The 24,408-nt window shown below is 41.0% G+C and overlaps 1 protein-coding gene across 1 annotated transcript in view; it reads right to left on the reverse strand.

Moving 5' to 3' along the window:
- Positions 1-24,101, reverse strand: part of LOC115362278 (uncharacterized) — a 29,484-nt gene extending 5,383 nt beyond the window's left edge. Inside the window, exons 1-23 of the mRNA XM_030056136.1 lie at positions 24,009-24,101; positions 21,365-21,497; positions 19,500-19,645; positions 18,876-19,029; positions 16,630-18,194; positions 13,880-14,047; positions 13,244-13,342; positions 12,713-12,983; positions 11,713-11,804; positions 10,894-10,929; positions 9,930-10,079; positions 9,006-9,113; positions 8,693-8,831; positions 7,382-7,639; positions 7,073-7,267; positions 6,623-6,667; positions 5,821-5,900; positions 5,552-5,664; positions 4,080-4,263; positions 2,973-3,057; positions 1,826-1,971; positions 1,429-1,519; positions 821-969 (exon numbers count right to left, since the gene is read on the reverse strand). Of these exons, the coding sequence (XP_029911996.1) occupies positions 821-969; positions 1,429-1,519; positions 1,826-1,971; positions 2,973-3,057; positions 4,080-4,263; positions 5,552-5,664; positions 5,821-5,900; positions 6,623-6,667; positions 7,073-7,267; positions 7,382-7,639; positions 8,693-8,831; positions 9,006-9,113; positions 9,930-10,079; positions 10,894-10,929; positions 11,713-11,804; positions 12,713-12,983; positions 13,244-13,342; positions 13,880-14,047; positions 16,630-18,194; positions 18,876-19,029; positions 19,500-19,645; positions 21,365-21,482 (4,392 nt within the window). The 5' untranslated portion in view covers positions 21,483-21,497; positions 24,009-24,101. The remainder of the gene's footprint in view (positions 1-820; positions 970-1,428; positions 1,520-1,825; positions 1,972-2,972; positions 3,058-4,079; positions 4,264-5,551; positions 5,665-5,820; positions 5,901-6,622; positions 6,668-7,072; positions 7,268-7,381; positions 7,640-8,692; positions 8,832-9,005; positions 9,114-9,929; positions 10,080-10,893; positions 10,930-11,712; positions 11,805-12,712; positions 12,984-13,243; positions 13,343-13,879; positions 14,048-16,629; positions 18,195-18,875; positions 19,030-19,499; positions 19,646-21,364; positions 21,498-24,008) is intronic.
- Between the last annotated feature and the right edge of the window lie 307 nt (positions 24,102-24,408).

Genomic DNA, 24,408 nt, shown 5'->3' on the forward strand with positions numbered 1-24,408 from the left:
AGAGGAAGCCATTTGATTGGCTCTGAGTGTGAAGAAAGGCCCCAGAAACCATCTCTGGTCAGCTGTTCTCTCCAGGAAGAAACAAGACTTGCTTCAGTTTTATCAGAAATTTGCTTAAGACAGCAAAATAAGTCCATACAGACTTTCCAGCCTCTTAACCTGAAGAGGCATTCCAAAACAGGGATGTAATGGCTGTTCACCAATAATGGACGTACAAAATATTCTGACGGAGATTTTGTCATCTGATTTTGGATTATTTTCTTACATGTTCAAGAAATATAACAGCATATGCAAAAATAGTTGTAACTTTCCTTTAACAGTAAATTCAATTGTATGTTCATTTATATTTATTTTGAAAAGACACTGTATTCGTGTAGCAAACAGTAAAAAAAAAAAAAAAAAAACGCAATTAACAGTGCGGAAACATGATAAGGATTCACAGGGAGAGGAAGCTGTAATGGGAGGTCAGCGCCGGTCTAGAGTGGCAAGTACTCAAATTAGGATATCTGATATCTATAAATGAATAACACACTTCACATATGAATTTTCCTGTATTTTTTCATATTGCAATATAGACTGCAGCATGAAAAGATATCTCAGTGTCAGTTTTTTCCAATATCACACAGTCCTGGTTTAAAGCATGGCAACAGCCCACCCTTTTCTAACCAACTGCTCTGCTTTAACTTCTCCAGACCTCTGTTTTGTTCGAAATGAAAGTCTGTCTACACAAGATTAGAATAAAAAAGATAAGAACAGAGGAAGAGCACAAGGTTATCCAAGAGACTGGGTCAAACGGAAACAGAACAAGATCAGTTCTGACCTCCAGGAAGCGACAGATGTTGACTTTGTCGTGTATGTTCATGAAGACGACGTTCTCAAACAGCCAGAAGAACGGCCTGGGGTCGTCCTCCTTGGGCTTCAGCAGGTTCAGGATCCGGTAGTACTCAAAAAACAGCCTGCCGGTGCCCTCTGGTGGGGAGAGCAGTGAATTACATCAGGAGTTGTAACAATTAATGTTTCATTGTCAAATTAACTGTGATAAATAAACAAGGTCATGATGGAGCAGTGATGGTAATGTTAGTACTGGTATTTTGCAAAATTAAGACCACATCTTAAATCATGGTGCTGCAACAGGCATGCTGCTACAAGCACATTTCACACAAACTTTACTAGTTGCATTAATGTCCCAAAAAATGAGGCAAAGATTTAAATACACTAAAAAACATTTTTTACCTCATAAAATACACAAAGCATTTTAGTTGTGTGGAGTTTCTGGCAATTGCCAATTAATACAACATGCACATTAAATTTAAGTATGTTCTAAAAAAGCAAACACCACACACACATATACACACCAACTTGGACATATTGCCAATGGAACCTAGCATAAAATAAGAATACTGTCATTCGTGCAACACATGTACGTACCGTAGAGGCCCTTTCTGAGATGGTTGACGATGGAGAGATCGTTACAGGGACTGCCGCCGATCAACAAATCAAATGGTCCCCACTCCTCTATCTGAATTTGGATGAGAGAGGGGAATAGAGAAGGGTTGGTATATCTAATATTGTGCTACCACCTTGGAGCTTATCAGGGCCATCAAAAGTAAATATCTGTCTGAAAACTGCAACAAACAGGTTTTTCATTTAAGTCATTTTGCATGCCTGAATGATTTAAACCATCCACAGAAGTGAAAGCAAAAGTATATTTTCTCTAAAAAGCACCAAAATTTCGAATTTATTGTAATAAGGATGTTTTGGCTTTTTTTTTCCACACATGACTCTGAAGACACATAAGGCATCAGTGGTAAACAGAAAAACATACGTGCTCCTTGGTGATGGACCTGACGTCGTCGACCTGGATAATCTTCCCCTCGTGGTTGACATTTGCCACAGCGATTGAATCCTCGCAGATCTCCGAGGCGATGTACTTTTCCACTTTGAAACCCAGATCCTTTAGCACCAGATAGCCTTGACAAAGACATAAACACACATACAAACACACAGTAAACACATACTGTTGGCATCTAATAGACAGCAGTAACTACAAACGCAGGACTAAAAAACATAGGACCTGAGGGAAAGAGAATAAGGACGTCCCAATTCAACTTTCTGTCTCCAATCTGAGTCACTCCAGAAACTATAAGCTGATATCGAGCACCTATGTGATATTTTTATGATATTTTTCAAAGTGTAGAACTAATTATATAAATATCTTAACATTACACAAATACTGAAAGCAGCTCTGTTGCCGCTGGCCCACAAAATACTTGCATTACAGGCAGTACACATAGCTGTTGGGCTGTTTTCTGTGCAACTTGCAACTGTAATAAATGTAGAAAGAGAAATTTTAAAAAAAGTACTAGGATATGATCAAGTGTCAGTTATTGATCTTGATCAGTACAATTATGCTTTAACTGGATCAGATTCTGATGCCTGATAATGAGTAGGAACTCTGGAGATCCTGAAATGACAGATACTTTTTTAGCTGCTGTACAATAAACTGATTATGAGAACTTATCAGAGCAGTCACTCTGACAGAGCATGAATGAACTGTCCCATCATATCAACACAGCAGAATGGTTAGAGCAGCAACCATTTTTATGTGTGTCACTGCCAGGGCAAAGATCTGTGGCCACCTTTCAGGGCTAACCGGCTCACCGTAGTAAAAAAAAAAAAAGATGTACACTGTTTTATTCAGCAGCAGCCAAATGACCACGGCAAACAGATCAATGACGGCTCCGAACAGTGGAATCAGGACGACAGAGTCTGACGACGGGAATCTGAACTGTACAGTCACAATGGAGGAAGCAGAGCAGCCAATTTATCACTCGAGGGGAATCAGAGCACTTCAATCAGAGGAGTGAAATGAGAACAGCAGAATCAGAATAAAGAAATCAGAATACCAGAATAAAGAAAAAAAAAATCTGATTTATGGAATCACAAGTCAGATTTTAGGGTGGTTTGCTGACCTGTTGCTATGCCATCGAACAGCGAGAGCACCCGGATGGGTCTGCGCAGGTTGGCAGGGATGGACGGGTAAACACGATGCGGCTCCTGTAAAAGGCCAGAGGTCATAACAATATCATTATCCGATTGCTTTTTAAATTTCATGCATTCTGTACAACCCTACATGTTTACATTCAAGGAGCTGAAGTTTACGCACCTGTAAATATATATGAACTACAAATCAAACAGTTTGAATCAGTTTTTAACAATAAGGCTCATTTAAAATTACAGAGTACTGCAAAAACACATTTAAAATATAAAGAGCTTTCTGATGCGGTGGGATATGCATGTCAGGATGCCATTTTTTCTCTTTTTACTACCGTTGGTGCTTTCCCTCTCACTGTAATACCGGCATTGCTGGCTGTAGTCCCACACTCACTTAAACACATCACACACTCATTTTCATATTATTACTGTTAATATTGCTGTTTATATATATATATATATATATATATATATATAGATAGATAGATAGATAGATAGATAGATAGATATATATACACACACACACATATATAAATATGTTGTTACTATTATATTCTGTATGTTTACTGTTTGTCTTCTATAATCCTTTAAATTTTAACAGTTTTTAGGTGAAGGCTTCAAATAAGTGGGATTTTTGCCTCTCCCTGTACAACATATATTTTTTAATTGTGCAAAAAATAAATCTAAAAACCTAAACCTAAGGCAGCACGCTTCTTACTGTCACAATACATGGAAGGATGGAGAACTGAAATACAGTATGCACAGCACTTGTCTCTGTCTTTTTCATAAGATTAAGTTGCCAAATCTCCTCCCCTGGATTCTCTGGTTCTGTTTGGTTCATTGTTACAACAAGTTTTTTTATATACTATCACTGAGGAAAGATCTTTAGCACACATTTTGTGGTGCAATGTGCCTTGACTAATGATGACACCAGAATGTTAGTTTTTTTTTTTTTTTTTCATTTAAATAAAAATACTGGCAGTGACAGATTGGAAAAAAATTAATCTGGTGTCTTCGGCTGACGTGATATCCTTACTGTTGGGAAATGCACATAATGTAAAGGTCCCAGTCTATTTATTACTCACAAACTCCATGGCACTGTTGTTGGCAAAGAACTCCTGGACTCGTATGCTCCAGTCTTCCCTGGGAATCAGAGCGAAGTGAGGTCTGTGGGGCTGACACAGGTAGCAGATCCACGGGTCCATCTCCTTCAGCGAATCAAACGTACCCGGACGGACCAGGATGTTCAGGCAGTCCTGACAGTACGATCTGGAGGAGAAGAGGGCACCAGGACAAGAGAGGGATGCATTCATCTTTATGTCAGAAAACAAAAAGGGATAGAAAGACACAGGCCAAGAAAATACAGTAAACTAACATACTGTAGGACTGTCAAACTCAATTTCAAGCTGTGGTTCTTCTGACTATTATCTATTTAACTGTGCAATAATTTATACCTGCAGGACATTGCAACAATTCTACAGTACAATATCGCTGTGCGTATATGGTGTATACAGGTAGACTTTTTACATATGCTCCATTTTTAATTCTGTATTTATTATTGTGATATTTTTGTAGGATTAATGCACATATTTAGACATAATGTGCATACTTTTTTATTTCTAATGTACAAATTTTTTTATTTCTTATATCTTTTTAATTTCTTATAATTTAATTTATGCTTATAATTTATTCTTATCTTGAGAATTTTAGCAACTGCAGCTGACCTAATTCCAATATCCAGTATTTCTGATTCTGATTCTGAATTTTTAGAGGCCTTGTAATTTGTGATATTGGCTTATATAAATAAAACTGACTTGACTTGACTGTTAACTGTGTAACAGTATGTGCTTTCAGGTTCAGACTGAACTGAGGCACCTCCCTATATACCAAGTTGTCTGTTTCTATTTTTTTCTCCATTGTTTTATCCCATTCTTCTCTCATTCTTCTTCTAATTACAACAATTGTTTCACAGAAAGATTTAAATATTGTGATGGCAAGGTTAAGAGATTCCAATCTGAGCCTTCAGCTACAAGCTGCATGCATCTAGGTTTTGCTGTTCACTTTGATCAGAAAGCATTAACTATGGGGAAAATGATCTGGGCTGGGAGAGCTGCGTTGCTCTCTCTGGCATCACAACACACCACTCATTACTCAGAAAAAAACAAATTGTAAAAAAAAAATGTTCATTATATTTTGAACTGGGAGATGAAAATTGCAGCACACATCCACAACCACACACTGAGCGAATGAATTAACAAATACACTGAAAGTTTTTTATGTTCACTTTAAATGGCATAAGCAGCACTTTTTCCTCTGAAAGACTATTTGCTGATTTCATATTATCAAACCTCTGAATGTAAAAAATGTGAATTTTGCAAATAAAAAAATACAGACAACACTGAAAATGATTATGTTCTTCCTCCCTAATGTACAAAACAAACTGAAGCAAAACCAAACCAAAAACCACAATACAGAGCCAACGGTGGATTTATTGAACCGCTGCACCCCATAACACACAGACGGAGGCAGTCACACAGAGAAAGAGATTCGATCGAACCTGCAGCAGCTGTCGTTGCCACACAGGATGACCTCCAGCCCGTAGCAGCAGATGGTGCAGTAGGACTGGTATCCATCTTCATCGTAACGATACAGCGTCTCTGTGAAGTTGTCCTACAGGGACAGACACAGGCACTGTGAGCCTCAATACTTCAGACATTTTTCACTCCACAATCCAAACCTCATGATGCTCACATTCACACACAGGGGCTGCTCACTACACAGAAACCTTTCCTGTTGGTACCGCAGGAGAAACTAATAGTTCCTTACTTTACACTTCAAGCAGAGGCTGCCTTCAAACAGCGGGTGGAATATCTCAATGTCCTCGGTTCCACAACACAGGCAGAAAGCTGCAGGGTAGGACACAACACACAAATCAGCCAATAATAAAATTTACATCACCTGAAAAATGCAATGTGAGTACAGCAGGACCCATGGAAACACCAAGACATCATACTCCGATTAGCACTATCACAGAAACAGAGGTGGGGTACTCGGATTTTAACAGCATTTATACACACCAAGCAAAACAAAAACACCTCAATCACGCTTCTGCCAGTGTGATGAAGTTGTAGTTGCTCATGTTGTTCTATCAATTTTTTGGAATATTTTTTTCAATACTTGCAATGATAACATCTCATGTAATCCAAATTTCTAGCAGTTGTCTTTAAAGAATCATGCACACAATTCATTTACACAGCTTGTGTTATGCAGCAGATGGAAATATAGTGAATTACTGACTGACTGCATGTAGAGAAATACTCAGTGCTTGAGTTGAGCAAATAAATGAACAAACAGGTTGGTCCTTTTATCATTTAAACCAGCAACAAAAAATACACAAGCATGGCTGTATTCATAATTTATATGACAGATAACATGCTACCTGTAAACAATCTGATTAGAGATGGAAGAGATTTCCACACACTTAGATCTATGCAACATTTAACTTTCTGTCAGTTGGGACTCATTGATGCCTCTAACACGTTAGTAAAGATTTAGCTGGATGGAGTGGTGGTCAACTGATTACAGAAAAAAAAAAACACAAACACACACAGCATTCATACATATCCACCTTCGATATCCAGTTTCTGGTCCATGATCCTATATATGGTCTCCTCTGCAAGACAACAGACACTGATGTTAAGACACTGATGTTTGAGTGCCGTGTGCATCAGACAGAAACTGTGTAACTAGTTTGATTTGAAGTCACTGTAATTTAGTTATTTGTTGTGTCGTTTAGTTTACAGTAAATCAGGGATGGCAGGACAGCCTGGTGGTGGTTTGAACAGCTGACCGGTAACTAGAATATCACAGGTCAGTCACAGCGTGCAACCCTGACAACGTGCCTTTAAGCAATGAACCTATGACCCCTGTAATAATATAATGTAATAATTAATATTGTTGCTGATATTAAGTTCTGCACATTTATTTACTGAGTATTCTATTAAGAGCACACTAATTAAAAGTGAACTCAAAATGCTATTTTGCTCATTTTTTTATACAGAATTTTTCAGTTTGGTACCTCTGTGTTTCTGGTCCGGCTGGGTGTAGACGCTGCCCTGCTGCTTCACCTTGTTGTAGGTTCTGGGGAAGGCCCTCTTCCTGTCCGAAGGCAAGTAGTCTGGCGACTGGTCGTCATCAAACTCACAGAGAAGACTGCTTTTTTTCTTCTGGCCTCTGCCCATCTTCCCCCTGCCTCCTCCTCCTCCTCCCCACCCTGTTCTCACCTTTTCCCATCCTCCTCCCAGGTCGTCTCTCTCCCCCTCCGATCCTCCCTTCCCCCCTCTCCATCCTCCTCTGGATCCCTTATCTCTTTTGCCTCCCCTGGTACTTCTTCCCACCAGCCCACTCCCTTCTTCCCACGATGTTTGCTCTCTGTTTACTTTTTTCTCTCCTCCCTCGCTCTCCAGACTGTGAGTGAATTTGCCTGAGTGGTCGAAAGACAGTTTTTTTAAAGACACAGACACTTCTTTCAGCCCAAAAGCAGCGTCATAGTTCTTTCTGCTTGTCGGGGTGGAGGAGCTGGAGGAGCAGGGAGTGGAAGAAGTTTTCAGGAAGCGCTGTTTCCTCATCTTCGGCCTCTTATTTTCTTTGGGAACAAACACACAGAAGATAATAAGAACTGTGTCTTGTTAGCACAACACAAAAGACTCTTTTACTCTTCTAGCTTGCTCTTATTTCTTTACCATGTTACTATTTGAGAGTTATTAAGAAGCAGTGAACAATACATGCATTGTCTGAAAAATTACATCACATGTGCAAAACTGGGGTAGATTTTTCTGTTTAAACTTAAAATGCTTATAAAAGTTAAAATGTTGGTCATAAACCTGGCTTTTTTTTTTTTTTTTTTTTAAAGTTAAGATCCATAGAAGTCCATAGATGATCCTGACTAAGTTTTGGGACTCCTGGCTGAGCGGTTTCAGACAAAACACTGCCCCATTGAAAAAAGGATGCTGAGAAAATCAGAAAAAGTTGCATATTTGATATTTTCAGAGCAGCAGACAATATGAATAAAGATGAAGATGCCTTGAGAGATTAAAATGATGAAAGAATTCTGACGCTAAACGAAGCCGTTATGGAGACTGTGAAAGCGTAACTGTGATTATCACAGCTACACCTTAAGGCTAATAAGTGTCCTCCTATGTGCCTGAGAAGTGGGTGCAATTTGCCAATTTTCCTGTTTTTTGGTCTTGTGGTTTTTGCTGCCAAAACACTTTTAGCAGGGAAAAATTAGAAAGAAAAAGAAAGAGAAGAAAATAAGGTGTCCAATCACTGCTTGGACTCCTAATTTCTAGTTATATATAGCCAGAACAAAGTTTGAGCACAGCTAAACACCAAAGACTTAATTTCACAAAGTGCATGACCCCTTTTGATTTATCTGTCAAAGATACATTTGCCAGCATCTGGATGACTGGTAATTTGAGACTTTGAAACGCCTCTACTGTCAGCCACAGAGCAGCTCCACTAAAACAGATGGTTGATCTTGAGACTTCTAGACTGACTAGAATTAAATGGATCATGAATGGGCTGCAATTGCTCACAGACAGCATTCAACTTATCTTTCCCTTGGCAGGTACTAAAAAAAAAAAAAAAAAAAAAATCTGGAGTGCATTCAAAGAGTGTTTCTGTCAAGTGTTTGTACCATGTGTGGGTGGTGGTTTGTGTCCGTCTGGCCCTGAGGGCTGGAAACCTCCAAAGGCCCAATCTAACATCAGCCTCAGCTGCTCCTCTCTGTCCCCGCTGCAGTCAGGAAACTTCATCTTATAATTCACAGCCGCCGCCTGATACATACACATACACACACGAGCATGTAAGCACAAAGAGCCAACCACACAAGCACATACTACACTATACTCACAAATGCACATGCAGAGAAATACATGCCAAGTCAAGTCAGACACAAAACGACCCTCAGCTCTGTTCTTCAGTAACAGAGCACAAAATGTCACACGCACCTGCAGCGACTTGAAGATGGCGTCTCGGTAGGTGGTGAGTTTGGCAAAGGAGTTGGCACAGAAACACCGGGCGAAGGCAGAGAACGGTTGGAGAGCCTGTGTGCTGATCTGAGAAAAGTGCAGCAATATTAGCTGAGTAAAGAAGAACAGCACAGGGCTGGGCGATATGGACAAAAAAATACCACAATATCTTAGACGAAATACCTTGATATCAATATTGTTATATGGTGAGGATGACTGTCAGTGTTTTTCTTAAGATACTTACACACAGGAGATTTATGATAAACAATTATTAGCAATGTGGATATAACGACCAAGCAGGTAGATGCAAATAATAAAACTATGAAAACAGTCTAATAAGTTTAATAAATTGCATTTCTTTACTGTATTGTCGCCTTTAAAACCAGGGGAAGACATTATTTAAGAGATACCACAATATTACAATATCAGAAATCCCAGACAACATCTAGTTCCAGTTCTTTTGGAGAGTGAAATAACAGCTACCTGGCAAGCATCTGATGAAGGGTGGCATGCCTCAAGTCATCAGGTTCAGTGTAAAGCTGATAAAGTGCACAATTTTCACACTAGGATGTGATAGCATGACATGAATTCATGTAAATACAGACTGGTTTTAAACCTTTGTTATAAATATGTTGAGGCCCTGACTTCGCAAATATTTTAAAAAATGCTGTCAAAATGTTTGCTGGGCTCTCATTTCAAATCAGACACATGAATGCTGTGGTGAAGAATCTGCCTTAAAGCATTATTTACTATAATTATGACAGTAATGCAAAGAGACAGTCACCCAGTGTCCACTCTCAACAAATTCTGAATCCCTGGACACTTTCTCTCTCCTTCACATCCCCCTACATCATCCAACCATCCCTCCATCCCTGTTAGGCATCCGCCTCTCGTCCAGCTCACCAGAGAGCACATCCCGTCTCTGTACCACTCCACCAGCCTCATTTCTGGAACCTGACATTTCTCCTTCAAGGGTCTGACGATGCCTGGCCAGGGAGAGAACTCCTGCAGCATGCCCCAGACCAGCCCGCCTTCCGCAAAACCACAGCCATCCTGTTAAAACACACAAAAAAAACACATTTCTAAATGGCAAATGATGCAGCCCCCCCACTGAGCCAATCACCAGCAATTTATTGTCTTGTTGTTTCAAGTTTTTTTTGTTGTTGTTTGATGTCCATGAGTTTTTGAAATGATACAAGTGGGTTTTAATAGTCAGAAATGTGCAGGCCATGAAACTGAAGGACTCTAATCTCTAATTCCACAGTCACAGAATTAGGTTAGTTGTGCAATAAAGGCTGAAATTTCCCAACTGACTGCTGAGTTGTGACTGTAACTAGGTTTTTTTTTGTCTTTACTTGAGAGAAAGGGAAAGCTGAGGGGAAACACAGAACAGGGGAAACCCCAGTCGGGCATGATGGCAAGCAAGCAAGGGCACATTTGACTCCAAAGGAAAGGATCTTTAATGCAAGTCTCCTTATAGGTTTGTTTATCTTATTGACATCGTATCATTTTTTTACCTTTTTATACTGCTGCCTTGGGACTGCATGCTAAAAACTTTCATCATTTTGTTGGTTGTTTTGGCACTGTGACATGATATGACTTTTTTTTTTTTTTATCTAACTTGCACAGAGTAGAAGTGTCTTATTTCTGTGCTTTTTATCACCATGTCTTATAACTGTTTTTAATGTCTGTTCACATCAATCTTTTATCAGTGTGCAAAGAAACTATAATTTCTAACACCTCAACCATAAATACTGTTATAAACTGTTATAGCAGTTACACAGGCAATAAAAGAGTGATCTTTCTGTGCCAGAGTTTCTTCCACTGCAGTGAAATTATAACTTCATAGTGTGTAAAGGGTGTTTACCTTGTAACATGAAGGTCGCTCCTTATCTTTAGTTGACTGGATGGCACACAAACACACAGACACAAATAAACAGAAGGAAAGAGACAGGGCCGTTCAGTGAAAACTTCACTAACAAAAACCGGTTGGCTGTAACGTGGAGCTGAATTTACAGAGGTTCTCTGAAGATAAATCTTAACGGGTTCTTTAAATAAAATTCTGGTTTGTAAAGAGGCTGATTTGTGCAGTTCCTCAATATATTGTTAAACCTGATCCTTTCAAACTGCTTTGGTAGTGTTCACATGATCTTTCTCAGGTCTATGTGCGATGTAGCTGGTGTCTTTTTGTGCAAACAAAAAGTAGAAACCCGCTCTACTTTGACACGGGCCACGTCCATCCGGGCTCACACACCTCACATCTTCTGCACACAAGCAGGAAACGTCATGCGAACACAGCCATAGCAATGCAAACACGGATTTGAGAAATAAAATTATTTTCAGTAATTTCTACATATTTGACTGTACTAATCTAACCTAACCTTTGCTGATGTGCAAATTTAAATCCACCTGTGTAACCTGTGAATAAAAAAGTCAGCCATATAAGCAAACAACCTAGTAATATCTTTTGGCGTAATTTTAACACTGATGCAATGATTAAAATGTTTAAATGAATGAATTTACAGGCTCATCTTTTCAATTCAACAGTTTGAACACACTTTAAAGTTCTTGTATTTTTTTCCTCTTGAGACTGAGGTCAGTAAAACGTTTTTATGTGGTTCCTGGACCTGACATGCCTATATAAGCCTGAGTTGTAGTAACTGTGTCAGAGCAGAGCTGACTTTACCTCTGCTGTTGTTGCGCAAGTGAACACCACGTCATCGCCCTCTTCCTCACTGTCCTCAATGAGTATCGACTCTGCCTGTGGAGCTGGGCGAACTACAAAAACAAATAAATAAATACATAAAAAAAAAAAAAATACAAAAGCAGCGGTGATAAGTCACTGGCCTTTTAGTAGCCTACAGTTATTAATCATTCATACACAAGCTTAAAGCTGTATGTACTGCATTTATTTATTTATTTACCTTTGATGTAAACGACTCACTTAGACTTACTGTGTTGGTCACTATACTGCAAACTCACAAGTAATCACAAATTACTCTCAGACCACCTGTTATTTTACTTTAATTTTGCTTTAATTGACTCTTCTTACTAAGGAGTTGTTTTTGGTTTTATGTTCCTGGATACTGTGGTGTCTTCTGTACCTGCCATCATCATCAGTACTTAAATTACAGTTAGTATCAGTATTATTATCTTGATGAAGAGACATTCTCACAAATAGTTATCCCACATTGGCTAGACTCATATCCAAGAATTTTTTAATGTGAATCATCACAAATATATCAAATTGGAGGAGCTGAATGGAAATGGCGCATCTTAAAAAAGATTTCAATTTTACAACAGCAACAGAATTATGTTCTCATAAGCCATTCATTTATGCATTCAAAAGTAGTACTATCAAGTGTATTTCACTGTCTGGGTTTTAGGATTAAGGCATGACGTCCCAAACACAAAAAATACACACCTTCAAGAATGTAAAATACTGGAATTTTGACATAAAAATAACACAAAGTAAAGAAATTTTTGGCATTTAATGTTAAAAAAGTACTCATTATAATTATTGTGACTTAAGCAAAACAGACACAAATACTGCACAGAAACTTTCATTCTGACAAAAGAAAAAGCACACACACCATGGTAAAAAGTGTTACTACTGAAACTAAAATATAAATATGATAATCAGCACCGTAAAACTTCTGGTCGTCCTCAGACCGTCCGGGTCTTACCAGAGGAAAGCCGCATGGCGTCAGAGGCGTCCACATTCCTGGCATCTCTGGTTGGGACTGGTCGATACGGTTTAGACTGCCAGTCGTCGCTGTCGTCCGTCGAGCAGCTATCCTCCTCCTCCTCCTCCTCTTTCTCTTTCTTGTTGTCCTTTTCACACGCTGCCCTGCTGCCAGGCTTTGTCCTCCTGTGGGGGTGAAGCCTCCCTGCCCACCTCCGAGCCTTCTGTCCTGCTGAGGCTTTGGGGGTTTCCTTGAGGCTGCAGGGGACTAACTGGAGACAGGAGACAACACACACACACACACACACACACACACACACACACACACACACACACACACACACACACATGTTTATGTTGACATTAATATGGCAACAGTACACATGGGGATGCAAACAACACAGATGTAACCAGAAATATTTTTGTGGTTTCCAGTTTATTCCCGTTAATTCCAATATTTTCCCGTTAATTCCCATGGAAAGTTTTCCTACTTTGAAAATTTCCGGCATTTTCAACCCTAGTAAATACTGACCTCAGTGAACACATCGGCCCTGTGTAGAGAGCGGGGCAGTGCCAGGAGGGTGAGGTAGAGTCTGTGCAGGACAGAGCCCTTCGGCATGCCGTGCAACACCTGAACAAACAACCAGAGCAGAATCCTTACAACGACGCCTGATGAGCAGTTGACAGTCACTTTTCTGCCAAATTGGATTAAAATATTTATCTACAGAGTGTGTGCTTGTTTTATCACGTTGTTTAATGTTTTTATGCCAGAGAAAAAAAGGAAAGACAGACTTTCTTCTGGTCTGTGTGCTTCTCTGATACATTAATATTTGTCATTTTGATCATGAAGGTGCGCCTTGGCAGAAACAGGTTACATCTGATTTGATCAAATTCAAAGACAATACATAAATAAGTAACAGAAGTCATTAGATATAAACTGATTTGATTTTTTTAGATTTTTAGCATGGCAGATCAATGTTACCCTGGTGACCCACAGCAGCAGAATGAGGGAAACAAACGATAACATAAATCAATGAAAACACCCTGACCAACACAAATTCAAACTACTGCAACGATTTTTTAAAACCTGTTTTCACATTCAAAATACAAGACTTGTTAAGCAAGTCACTGAAACTGCAATAATCCAGCCAAATGCATCCAAGTTTACCTTAGTCCAGCAGTAACGGGCTTCTCTTCCACTCGTCTGTTCTCTTGCCATCACCGGCAGGTAGTGGGAGAAGTCGTCTGACAGCTGCTGTGCCTCTGCAGAGCCTGGCATGCACAGGCCCAGCTGACCAGCCAGCTCCACCACCGCACGACTGGAAAACATGTGAACCTGCAGGGAACAAACACCACAAGACTTCCTGGTTAAAGACAGGATAAATAAATAAAAATGAAATAAATAAGCTGCAAGCAGCGTTGGACGGCCCCCCCCCCCCCCCCCCCCCCGCGCACGTCGGGGACGGTGCGCGTGTCGAAGTGTAGACAATTCATCTGTTTGTGCCAGTTTTAAGGGTATGTTTTGGTGCTTTTATTTTGAAAGAGTTTTGGGCTTTTAACTCCATGGGAAAAAACGAGGTTTGGGTTTTGGCCACTCCGACTTTGAGGGCTTCTAAAATCCAAACTAGAGCCCGACCGATTTATCGGTAGGCCGATTTAATCGGCCGATTATAGCCATTAGGGAATAATCGGTAATCGGCCAAAAGTTGGCCGATTGACGCCGATGTTAACACTTATTTTTCCACTAGTAAAATGCAGGGAATATGGTGTTTTCTTAGAAGTAATGTCCTTGCGTTACGTATCCAGTAGAGGGCGCTCCGACTCCTTTCACGTCCCGCTCAACAGTGAAACAGCAGAGTGAAGTAGTGAGAAGAGGGAAGAGCCGACAGCGTATTTACTGAGCCCAGCGGTTTGCTTCAATGGTAAGTTTATAACTAGTTTGTGACTTAAACAATAACTCAATAAGTTTCCCATTCCCCATGGCGAGCCTCGTTGTGTTTGTCACACTTGACTGATATGTCAGCAAGCTAAAGTTAGGATGACCTAGCTTAAATATTACCTTGCTGAGCACTTTCCATGCTAGCAGACTAGATAAGACCGGAGCACATTAGGATAACGCGTCGTCGCCGTGCAAAAACCATTATGGGCTGCATTCATTTACAGCAGCGCACCAACTGTGTTTTTTAACTTATGGCGCTGAGGTAGAAAAAAGCGTTTCTGGTCCAAGTTATAACTTCATGGAGGAAAGAAAATGTGAACGCACGTTTAGAGGACATCAGAGAGGGGCATTTCAAATCATGTTTTACCAGAGACTTTTATGACGCTGTTTCTCCACCTACCTATTACCTACAGATAATAATTTATTAATAATTTGTAATTTATTACACTCACTGACCACTTCATTAGACACTGTGCAATGTAAGGCACACCAATAACAGCCCTGCCATGAATTCTATTTTAATAAATGTATTACTTTGTAAATGTTGACACTGTCAGAGAGATTTCTTTATGTTTTCTGAGATGATAGTGGGTGTTGCTGTTGGTGTGGAGAGCAGTATGTTGAAGTGAAGAGTATTTTGACCCTCTGGTGCATGTAAGTGGGGTTGACAAAATATCAGACACCTCAATATGATGCTCCTCACACCAACACCCACTGCCACCTCAATAATAACCATAAAGAAGAATTATCAGCTTTCTTACAGTCAACAACATCTTAAAAGTAATAGGTTTAGTCTAGTGAAGTGGCCAGGAGTGTACACGCCATATTCATGTGAACACAAGTAAGACAAATGCTTAATGTCTGAGTTTCAAAATGGCTCACATAACTAGACAGATTTGTAACGTTATTTTTTAACTAACGTGTATTATGTCTTACTGTTTTTTTACAGATGGCAAAAGAAGGTGGATGCAGTATGGTGTGGGACTACTTCACCAAGGATGTCACTGGTGAAGCAGTCTGTAATATTTGTGCAGCTTCTGTAAGCCAGGGATCAAGCAAGCAAAAAGCAAAAAACACAACCAACCTATGGCAGCACCTTAAAGCTAAACACGATGACATGATGATACTGCCTTTTTGCACATCATATTTTTGATTTGTTTTATGTTCAAATTGTTCATATGCTGCTTGTTCCACACAATTTCTGATAATAAAAGTATTTGAAAATAGTAAAATGTTCTCCCTTCAATTAATATCTTTGTAACAAGTGTTTAGAACTATATTTAAGCCATCCAAAGCAGGTTGTCTTTTTTTTTTTTTTAATTGAAAAATGTAAAAATTTAATCGGCCGATATATCGGTTATCGGATTTTTTTTATTCCCTAATATCGGAATCGGCATCGGCCCCAAAAAATCCATATCGGTCGGGCCCTAATCCAAACGATTCGAAATAATAATAAATCCTTCAGAACTTTTGTTCAGCACTGTGTCCTCTGTCATCTGTTAAATTTTCAAGCCACTACCATTTACGCCCTGGGAGGAGATAGATTTTGTTCAAAGCGGAATTTTGGGCGAGAACATGATTTTGAAACGCAAATTGCGGACTTCCTGTTGGTTTTAGGTTGGGGGTGTCAGCGAATTGAATTGTAGGGCTTGATGAGATCTACATTTCGGCGTTGGTTTGGTCTTTCTATCACATTCCTGTGAGCTGCAGCGGCTGCCTTTGTGTGCCTAGGTGGCGCTACCGAGCCCATTTTTGCACTTGGGGGGTCCGTTTGTCCATTTTATCAAATTTTTCGCCAGACCTGGCCTGCGTGCCGAATTTGGTGAGTTTTGGAGCATGTTTAGGGGGTCAAATTAAGGTTTATTTTGACGTAATAATAATAAGAAAGGAGAAGAAGGAGGAGAAAAAACACTACAATAACAATAGGGCTTCGCGCTGTTTCAGCGCTCGGGCCCTAACTAAGATGAACAGATACTTACAGGTACGCTGCCAGACGGTTTCAGCAGTGTGGCGATGTTCCTCAATGCCTGGTCGCTGAGCTGCTCTGGAATACTGTCCGTCATACTCTCCAACGCAGCTTTGAAGAAAGCCACGACATCGCTCATGAAGTCTCTCTTGTCGTGCTCGTCCAGCTCTGATGTGGATGCCAGGAAGTTGCTGGCATCAACACCCACGTTCACCTCAGAGTCGGGGAGCAGCTCGTTGTCGTTGTGGAGGAGCGCCAGGTCCCGCCTCCTGAGGAAGCGCTCGGCGGTGGAGGGCCGGAGGAGGCGCGAGGTGTAGGAGCTGGCCAGCATGGAGGCCAGCTGGAGGTCCGCAGCCACGTCAGATGACCCCCACTGCTGCACCTCCTGGAAGGTGCACAGGGACTCCAGTGTCTGAACCAGGAACAGGAAGTGCAGCCTGATTTTAGGGTCCTTCAGTTGTGCGCATATCCTCCGAGCATTCTCCTCTTGCCCCAGCGAGCTGAAGTGCTCCACCAAATCATTCCACAGGCTACACATCTTCTGCATGGTGCGCATGATGAGGATCGACTGGGCAGAAAAGGGGAGCGACGAGTTGTAAATTGCTGCGCTGGTAAATTTCTCTTTTAGCCGCTTGTTTCGTGGGGGGAAGGTGGAACAGTGACGGAGGACGTCCTTGACCAGGTCGATCACGTAGCTGAACGAGGCCGTGAGTCCGGTGTGGCAGGCTCTTGTTCCCAGCTCAGGGAGGCCGCAGAGAGACACAAACCCGCTGTTGAAAGCCCGGAGCTGGTATACAAACTCCTGGCTGAGCCCTGGCTGTGAAGCATTACAGTAAAACACAGCGAGGTTGCTCAGAGGCATGCCGAAGTTCTGCAGCTTCTGTATCAGGGCGTGTGAATGTGCAGACGCTCTTTGCCTTTCTTTACTTGCATGGATGTCAGTACCGATGGCTATTCCCTTTTGTGCATTTGGGTTAGTGTCTGCATTGGACTGCAGGGTGTCCAGCAGCCTCAACACCTTCATCCCTGAGTGCTGGTCAAAGTAGCCAATCACAATGACGTTAGTGCTCTGCCCCCCACCCAGATCCACATCCATGTACAGGTAGAGGCAGAAAGGTGTGTCTGAGCAGGCCGAGACAATGTCTGCTGGGTGGCTGGGACTCAAGATGGAAGAGAGGAAAGGCACGGAGCCCTGCCTCGGCTCAGGACAGTCCTGTGAGTCCGGGTTTGTGTCTGTTTCGCCGCTCAAATACTTGCTGATGAAGCACATCAACGTACGACTGCGGTGAAAACCCCTCCCTTTGTCTTGCTCATCTGACGCTGTTTTTCTGTTTTTCATCTGCATCTCCTCCTTCTCTTTATCTTCTTTTTCATGCTTCCTCTGTGTTTTCACTGGCCCTTTTGCCACCAGCACCTCCATCACATCGTCATCGTCAGATATCATGACAATGTCATCTGTGTTTCCCTTTGAATGCTCTTTCTCTTTTTCTTTCTTCCCTCCATCCTCTGTTTTGCCCTCCATCTTAAAAATGATCTCCGCCTTCTGACGCGGCTTCTTATTGGAAAGGCTGCCGAGAGCTGGGAGGAAAACCACACGGTGAGCATATCTGCTTACACAAAAACATTCCCGTATTGAAGCAACAGAAAATCTGTCAAAAGCCCTTTTGGAGGACTCATTGCAGAATCACTGCATCCTGTGGACTACAAACTATCTGAAAAGATAAAAGTGCTCAATTTAGATCAAAACGGCAACTTTTAAGCAAAATGTGAATGGTCTGATAATTAACAGAGAGACAACTAGTCAATTACTGAAATAACTAAAATCATTTTAGTTGTTTATCAAGTAAAAACAACTTTTGAGTCCAGTTTCTCTAAGACACTATGGCTGTATTACTTTTCTCAGTATATTTCATGTATTTCTCAGAATTTCTGAATTTTTCTTAATTTTCTGAATATATCATTATAAATTAATACTTTGGGGTGTTTATAAGCTAAGGAAGAACGCTCTGCTAACTTCCCATGAGCATTTGTCACTATTATTCACACTTTAATGATTAATTGAAAATATAATCAATAATGAAAATAATTATTAGTTATACACCTCCTGATAATGTTGAACTGTCCAGCCCAACACAAAAGAACTCCAAAGTTGTGGCATAATGAGTGACAACTCAGTAAAGAAACAGTATTAAGTGCTTAAGAACTAAAGTAAGTGTTAAACAGCAGCATTCCCACCAACAGTGTTCCCACAGAGCCCACCTGAGTCTGCAGGAACGATGCTCTGGCCTCCTCTGGCCTGTAAGGCGTGGTACTCCCTGCCACTGTTGTTGGTGTCAAAGAACAGCTTAAACCACTGCAGGAACACCAGAGACGCCGCCGAGTTCCTGTTCATCAGCGCATCTGCGGGGATAAACTGAGAGAGGAAAGGGAGGGAGTTTAAGTCTTACTCTGTGTTTCCACACAGCGTCGAACAAATCCGAAGCAAACTTTGAAACGGTGCAAATGTGATTCAGGTGCATTTTATTAGCTGGTTTAAAGTGAATTGAAAGGCTTCCTGGATGTAGCACTACATAAAAAGAACGTTTTTTCTGCATCTCTCCACAACCCATCTACATCAGCCAGCACCAGCTAAGACAGTCAGGCCTCCTCACAATAAACTCTTTTTGGCATCTATCTCTTGGTTGAGTTTTTGTCTGCATTGTGGGTCCAGCTCTACGCTCATTATGACGGGAAGAGAGCAGAGAGGTGAGGAGCGTAAACAAGGAGAAGGGGGGCGACAGGAAAATGACAGAAATGCCAGCAAGAAATAAGACACATTAGCTTTAGCACAAAAAAGGCACAAGTTGTGTATGATTTACACACACACACACGAGCGGTACTCACTCGGACCACGCCGGCTTTTCTGAAGGCACCCAGCAGTAGACTGTAGTTGTGAATGACGTCCACCCTGTCTGTGCTTTGAAAGCGGACACTGGACAAGTCCAGAGAGCCAGGAAACAACCAGTGCATCAACTGGCAGTATGCCGCACCTAAAACACACACACATAAGCACGTTTTCTAGAGAAAAGCTTCATGTACCTTTGAAGGATGAGCTCAGGTAATTTTACTAAAAGCACTGGTGGGAAATGCTGCAAAATGTCTTAACCATGATCTAACTTGTTAACGTGTTTTGTTTTGTAATTTAACCAAAAGGACATGATTATTATGATGATTTACAGATGTTTAAAAGGTAGGTAGGTAGGTAGGTAGATACTTTATTCATCCCGCAGGAAATTCACATTTTCTTCAGCAGTATCCACAGATTACAAATTAAGTAAATAAAAAAATAGAAATAAAGAATAAGATCTAAGTATAACAGAATAAGATCTGAGTACAACAGAATAACCTAAGTACAACCCAGTGTGCAAAAAGCAATGTGCAACAAAAAAAACAGAAAAAAACGTGTGCATGGGTGTATAAAATGTGCATAGAGGTAGGTCAATGTGCAAATTTGGAAGAAATATACAGTATACACATGATAAATAGCAGAATATACAGTATACACATGATAAATAGCAGAATCTACAGTATACACATGATAAATAGCAGTAAGCAATATAGACACTATGAACAAGGATTATAAAAAGATGGGAATATGAACAATTTCAACAGAAGTATTAACAGTTAAACAGAAGTAATAACAGTTAAACAGCAGTGGAAAATAACCTAACCTGAAGAACACACGCTCCGACTGAGGTTCTGAGTTAGTGTGAAACTATGAGACCAAGACCGTCGACAGAACCTGGCGCCCGGTACTGGGAATTCAGAAACTGTCAGACTGTCAGACAAAATGAGGACGAAGAGATACTGTATGTTTATCCCCCAATTTTACACTATCACAATTTTGGGGGGCAATTCAATATGTGTTGCGATTCTTAAGTACAGCAATTCCATAACACTATCTTTGTTTTTTTTTTTTTAATTATTCTCTAGTTTATGGATGCAAAGTTTCATGAAGCTGTTCCTATCTTAAGCGTCACAATGGGTTATTTTATATAGTTTTACATGGTTATTTTATACAGTGATGGTAAGTGTCAAAAAATTGTGTGACTACAGTGAAATGGCTGCTATGGGGGCCAACATCATCACACAGGAATCAAATGTGGCTCATTGAATCCACAAGAGTCTCAGCTTTCCAGTCAAAGCCAACTGATGCAGCTCCAAGACTGTTTAGGCCCCAGTCTGCACACACACACCATTTTACAACAGGCCACAAGAACACATGTGGACTGCAGGCTTTGTGGCCCAAACTGCATGGGATTAGCAGAAGGTGGGCATGTCTGCAAAGGGGAGAGCCGTGGCTGCCCAGAGAACCCATTTGCATTCATAGATCTGGAGGTCAGAGGTCAAGGGACCCCACTGGAAATGGCCAAGCCAGTTTTTCCCTTGCCAAAACTGAGCCGAACTTTGGAGTGATATTTTGCCCCTTGCCAACAACCTAGCACAACATGGCTTTAGTAATAAAAAAAATGTATTTAAAAAATCATAAAACAAAGAACTGTGATATTTAAGTGAATCGTTTTTTCCCCACCTCTTTTAAACATGCTAAACTTGCATCTTCACATGTGTGATGCTGAAAAAGAGCACTTGTGCTTTGCCAACACACGAAGATACACTGCCCCATATTAGAATAACTCACTTAATTTTTGGTGAAATTTGATTCACACATCAATGAAACCAAAACCAAACACACACAGACACACACTTACCTGTGCATACCTGCTCCACCTTGGTGAAGCTTGTCTGTAGTGACTCATTGAGCCAAGCCAGCAGCTCATAGCAGTTATAGGAGTGCCCTGGAGTCAGATTTACATTCACAGCAGCCATCTCACAGGGCTGAGCCTGCACAGACAGCATGCATGTGTGTGTGTTTTTATGTACACACACACACACACACACACACACACACACACAAACAGATCCATAAATCAATCAAACAACAAATAAGCAAGCTAAGATTCAAAGTAACCTTCCTGGAATCTGTTACATCATGCTTCCTTCCATTTAACATTTAACACACTGGATGCATGACAAGGGTATTTACATGCAAGGCTGTGCATTTACAACAAGGTTATGCCCAGACTAGTTCCCATGGCAAGTTGTAAAGGCTTTTGTAAAAAGCATTTTGTGTGCCACTGAAAGTCTGAACTCAAATCAGCACTAGTCATAACATCACTGCCACCTACACACTGTGTTTATTTTCGTTTCAGATCCATTAATCCATCTTTAACTCGGTTTCTCTGAGTGAAATCTGACGATAACATTAACAAACCATGTGAGAGCTTAGTCACATACAATTATCATTTCATTTGACTTGTGTTGGAGACAGATACCAAGCATGCTTTCACAAATACAGCACTTACTCCTTCCTACACGTGTCCACCTCGGAAATCCCTTTTCCCGCGTCAATGCTGCATTCATGTTACATGGGAATAATTCAATTCAGCTTTCAGAAGGCATAATACTACTTAGGAAGTCAGGGTTTGGAAAAGAACCACAAGTACTTTGACTGCATTGAGTCACCTACATGTTATTAAAGCCTATGATGAACGATTTACACCCCACACACCCCTCAGTTTGGTGTCAAATCATTACTACCACACCTCCTTTTGAGCAAACTTAAAGTATCACTTTCATTTTCTCAACAGGAAGCTGCGCCTCACCCAATAACAGACATGCCGAGATGCACGCATCAGGCACATTGGAGTTACGTCATGTTGCTTTACAACATAACACCATAACACCAAACATTTAGGATTAATGCATGTGTGCAAAGTGTGAAAAAGGCACCTGTCAATGACTTGACCGTATCACGCGAGTGTTAAATACAATGTGCATTTCTTAATCGACGTTTTAAACCGCAAAAGTAATCCAATCAGCTGATTTTCCCCACAGGACTTGAACGCAGCAGACCACAGACAGGGGTGTATTCAGCGCAGACCTACCGGTGTGTAACGTCAAGCGAACGGAAACGATAAAGCTCTGAGCAACCTGTTGCATTACGCAAGCGTTGCAAGTATGGAAGCCGAGAGGGCCATTCTCCTCGCGACTGTAGCCGAAGAGCTGTCTGAGCAGGACGTTACTTTACATACAATGTCCACTATGAAAAAAACAGTTATTGTTAAACATTGTTTCCAAGTTTGTACCACAGGCCTACACAAATGAGGTTTAAGTCATAAGTTGAATAAAAGTTGCCATATTATTGAAAAAAAAACAATAAACTATGTCTGATTTATCAGCACACACATTAACACATAGGCTACATGTGCTTTTACCTCTTCAAATGATGGGTAACATTTTAAACATAGGCTGCACTAATATAGCGACTTGGAAGCCATAATGGAGCTCTAGCGTTTTAAATCACGGAGGCTTAAATACAGGTTGATGCTGATTGGATAACACCTGTGACACGCTCTGTTACAAAACGTTACGACCAAACAGATCATTCAACGAGACACACAACGTTACGTATCGTAACGCCGCTGAATACACCCCAGATGTTGCCGCCTCTCCACCAATCACAGACGAGCTTGTCTAATTCTGACCAATAGAATCAACGGAAACGGCACCGATGAGTTCTCCGAGACACAAGAAAATCCCGCGGGTTGCCTTCGCAACAACCGGTACCGGGTCAGATTGACCACCACTGGCACAGAGGAGTAAAATTTGCATCATGTCCACTGCCCCGTCCTTAAAAACGGCACATTTCCAAATAATTACACAAGTTACACAACACTGACTAACGTGGGGACTCATCATGGCGGACTGTTTTGGTCCCCCATTACAGTACCCTCAAAACAAACCAGCAGGGTGTCTGCTTATCGGCTCCCGGCGTGTGCTACTGTTATGACTATTTAATAAACTTAAATAAAACATAAGATATACAGTTACCTGAACAAGAACATTTCTCTAAATAAACCAATGCGACGTTACTGCAAAAAGTTAGCTAAAGACGCTGAATTATCGCTGAACAAGTTATCGAAATCGCCACGGGACACCTGGAAAACTGAGGCTAGCTAGCGACTTAAACAAAAGTTCACAAACGTTACCTTACAGCGAAAACAACAAAATAAATCAATAGTGTAAATGTTTCCTCAAATGTTTGCGAGGTCAACGCAAAAAACAAAGACGTTTTCGCTGATGTGATCTGCGCTGCGTAAGCTAATGCTAATGCTAATGCTGTCTTACAGCGCGATAACACAACGTTACAACGAACAATACGTGTGTTTACGGCGAACGACGTACACCGTAAACGTGCGTCAAAATCAGCACGTCGTTCGCTTTAAACTACGAATTATAAACACATACCTTCAGCAAAGTGTTCATAAATATAGCCGAAAGATCACTACTCACCACGTACACTCCTCACTTCCTTCCTGGTGGGTATTTAAACTGCAGACCGGGAGAGCAGAGGAAACTGCTGCCGACCCGCGTCAGGCCAATGGCGGCGCTGCAGGGTCTCTCCAGAACAACCGACGACCTCCATATGCGGCAACGGAAGCGAAGCTGGCACGTGAACGCAGCACGTCGACAACCAAGATGGCGGGCTCTGTGTCCAAGACGATACACCCAAACGTCTCATGATATTTATTTCGGCTGTAATCACTCAAATATTTATGTAACAGCTTAATAACATGTTGTAACGTGTTTGTTTGTTTTACGTTCGGTTAAATTTGTCCTTGTCCGCCACCATAGTCCCTTAACGTCTACAGCCAAGCTACCGCTAACAGTAATCACAAGAAATTTAAACATT

The sequence above is a fragment of the Myripristis murdjan genome, chromosome 7 (genome assembly GCF_902150065.1).
Source record: "Myripristis murdjan chromosome 7, fMyrMur1.1, whole genome shotgun sequence".
Classification (NCBI taxonomy): Eukaryota; Metazoa; Chordata; class Actinopteri; order Holocentriformes; family Holocentridae; genus Myripristis; species Myripristis murdjan.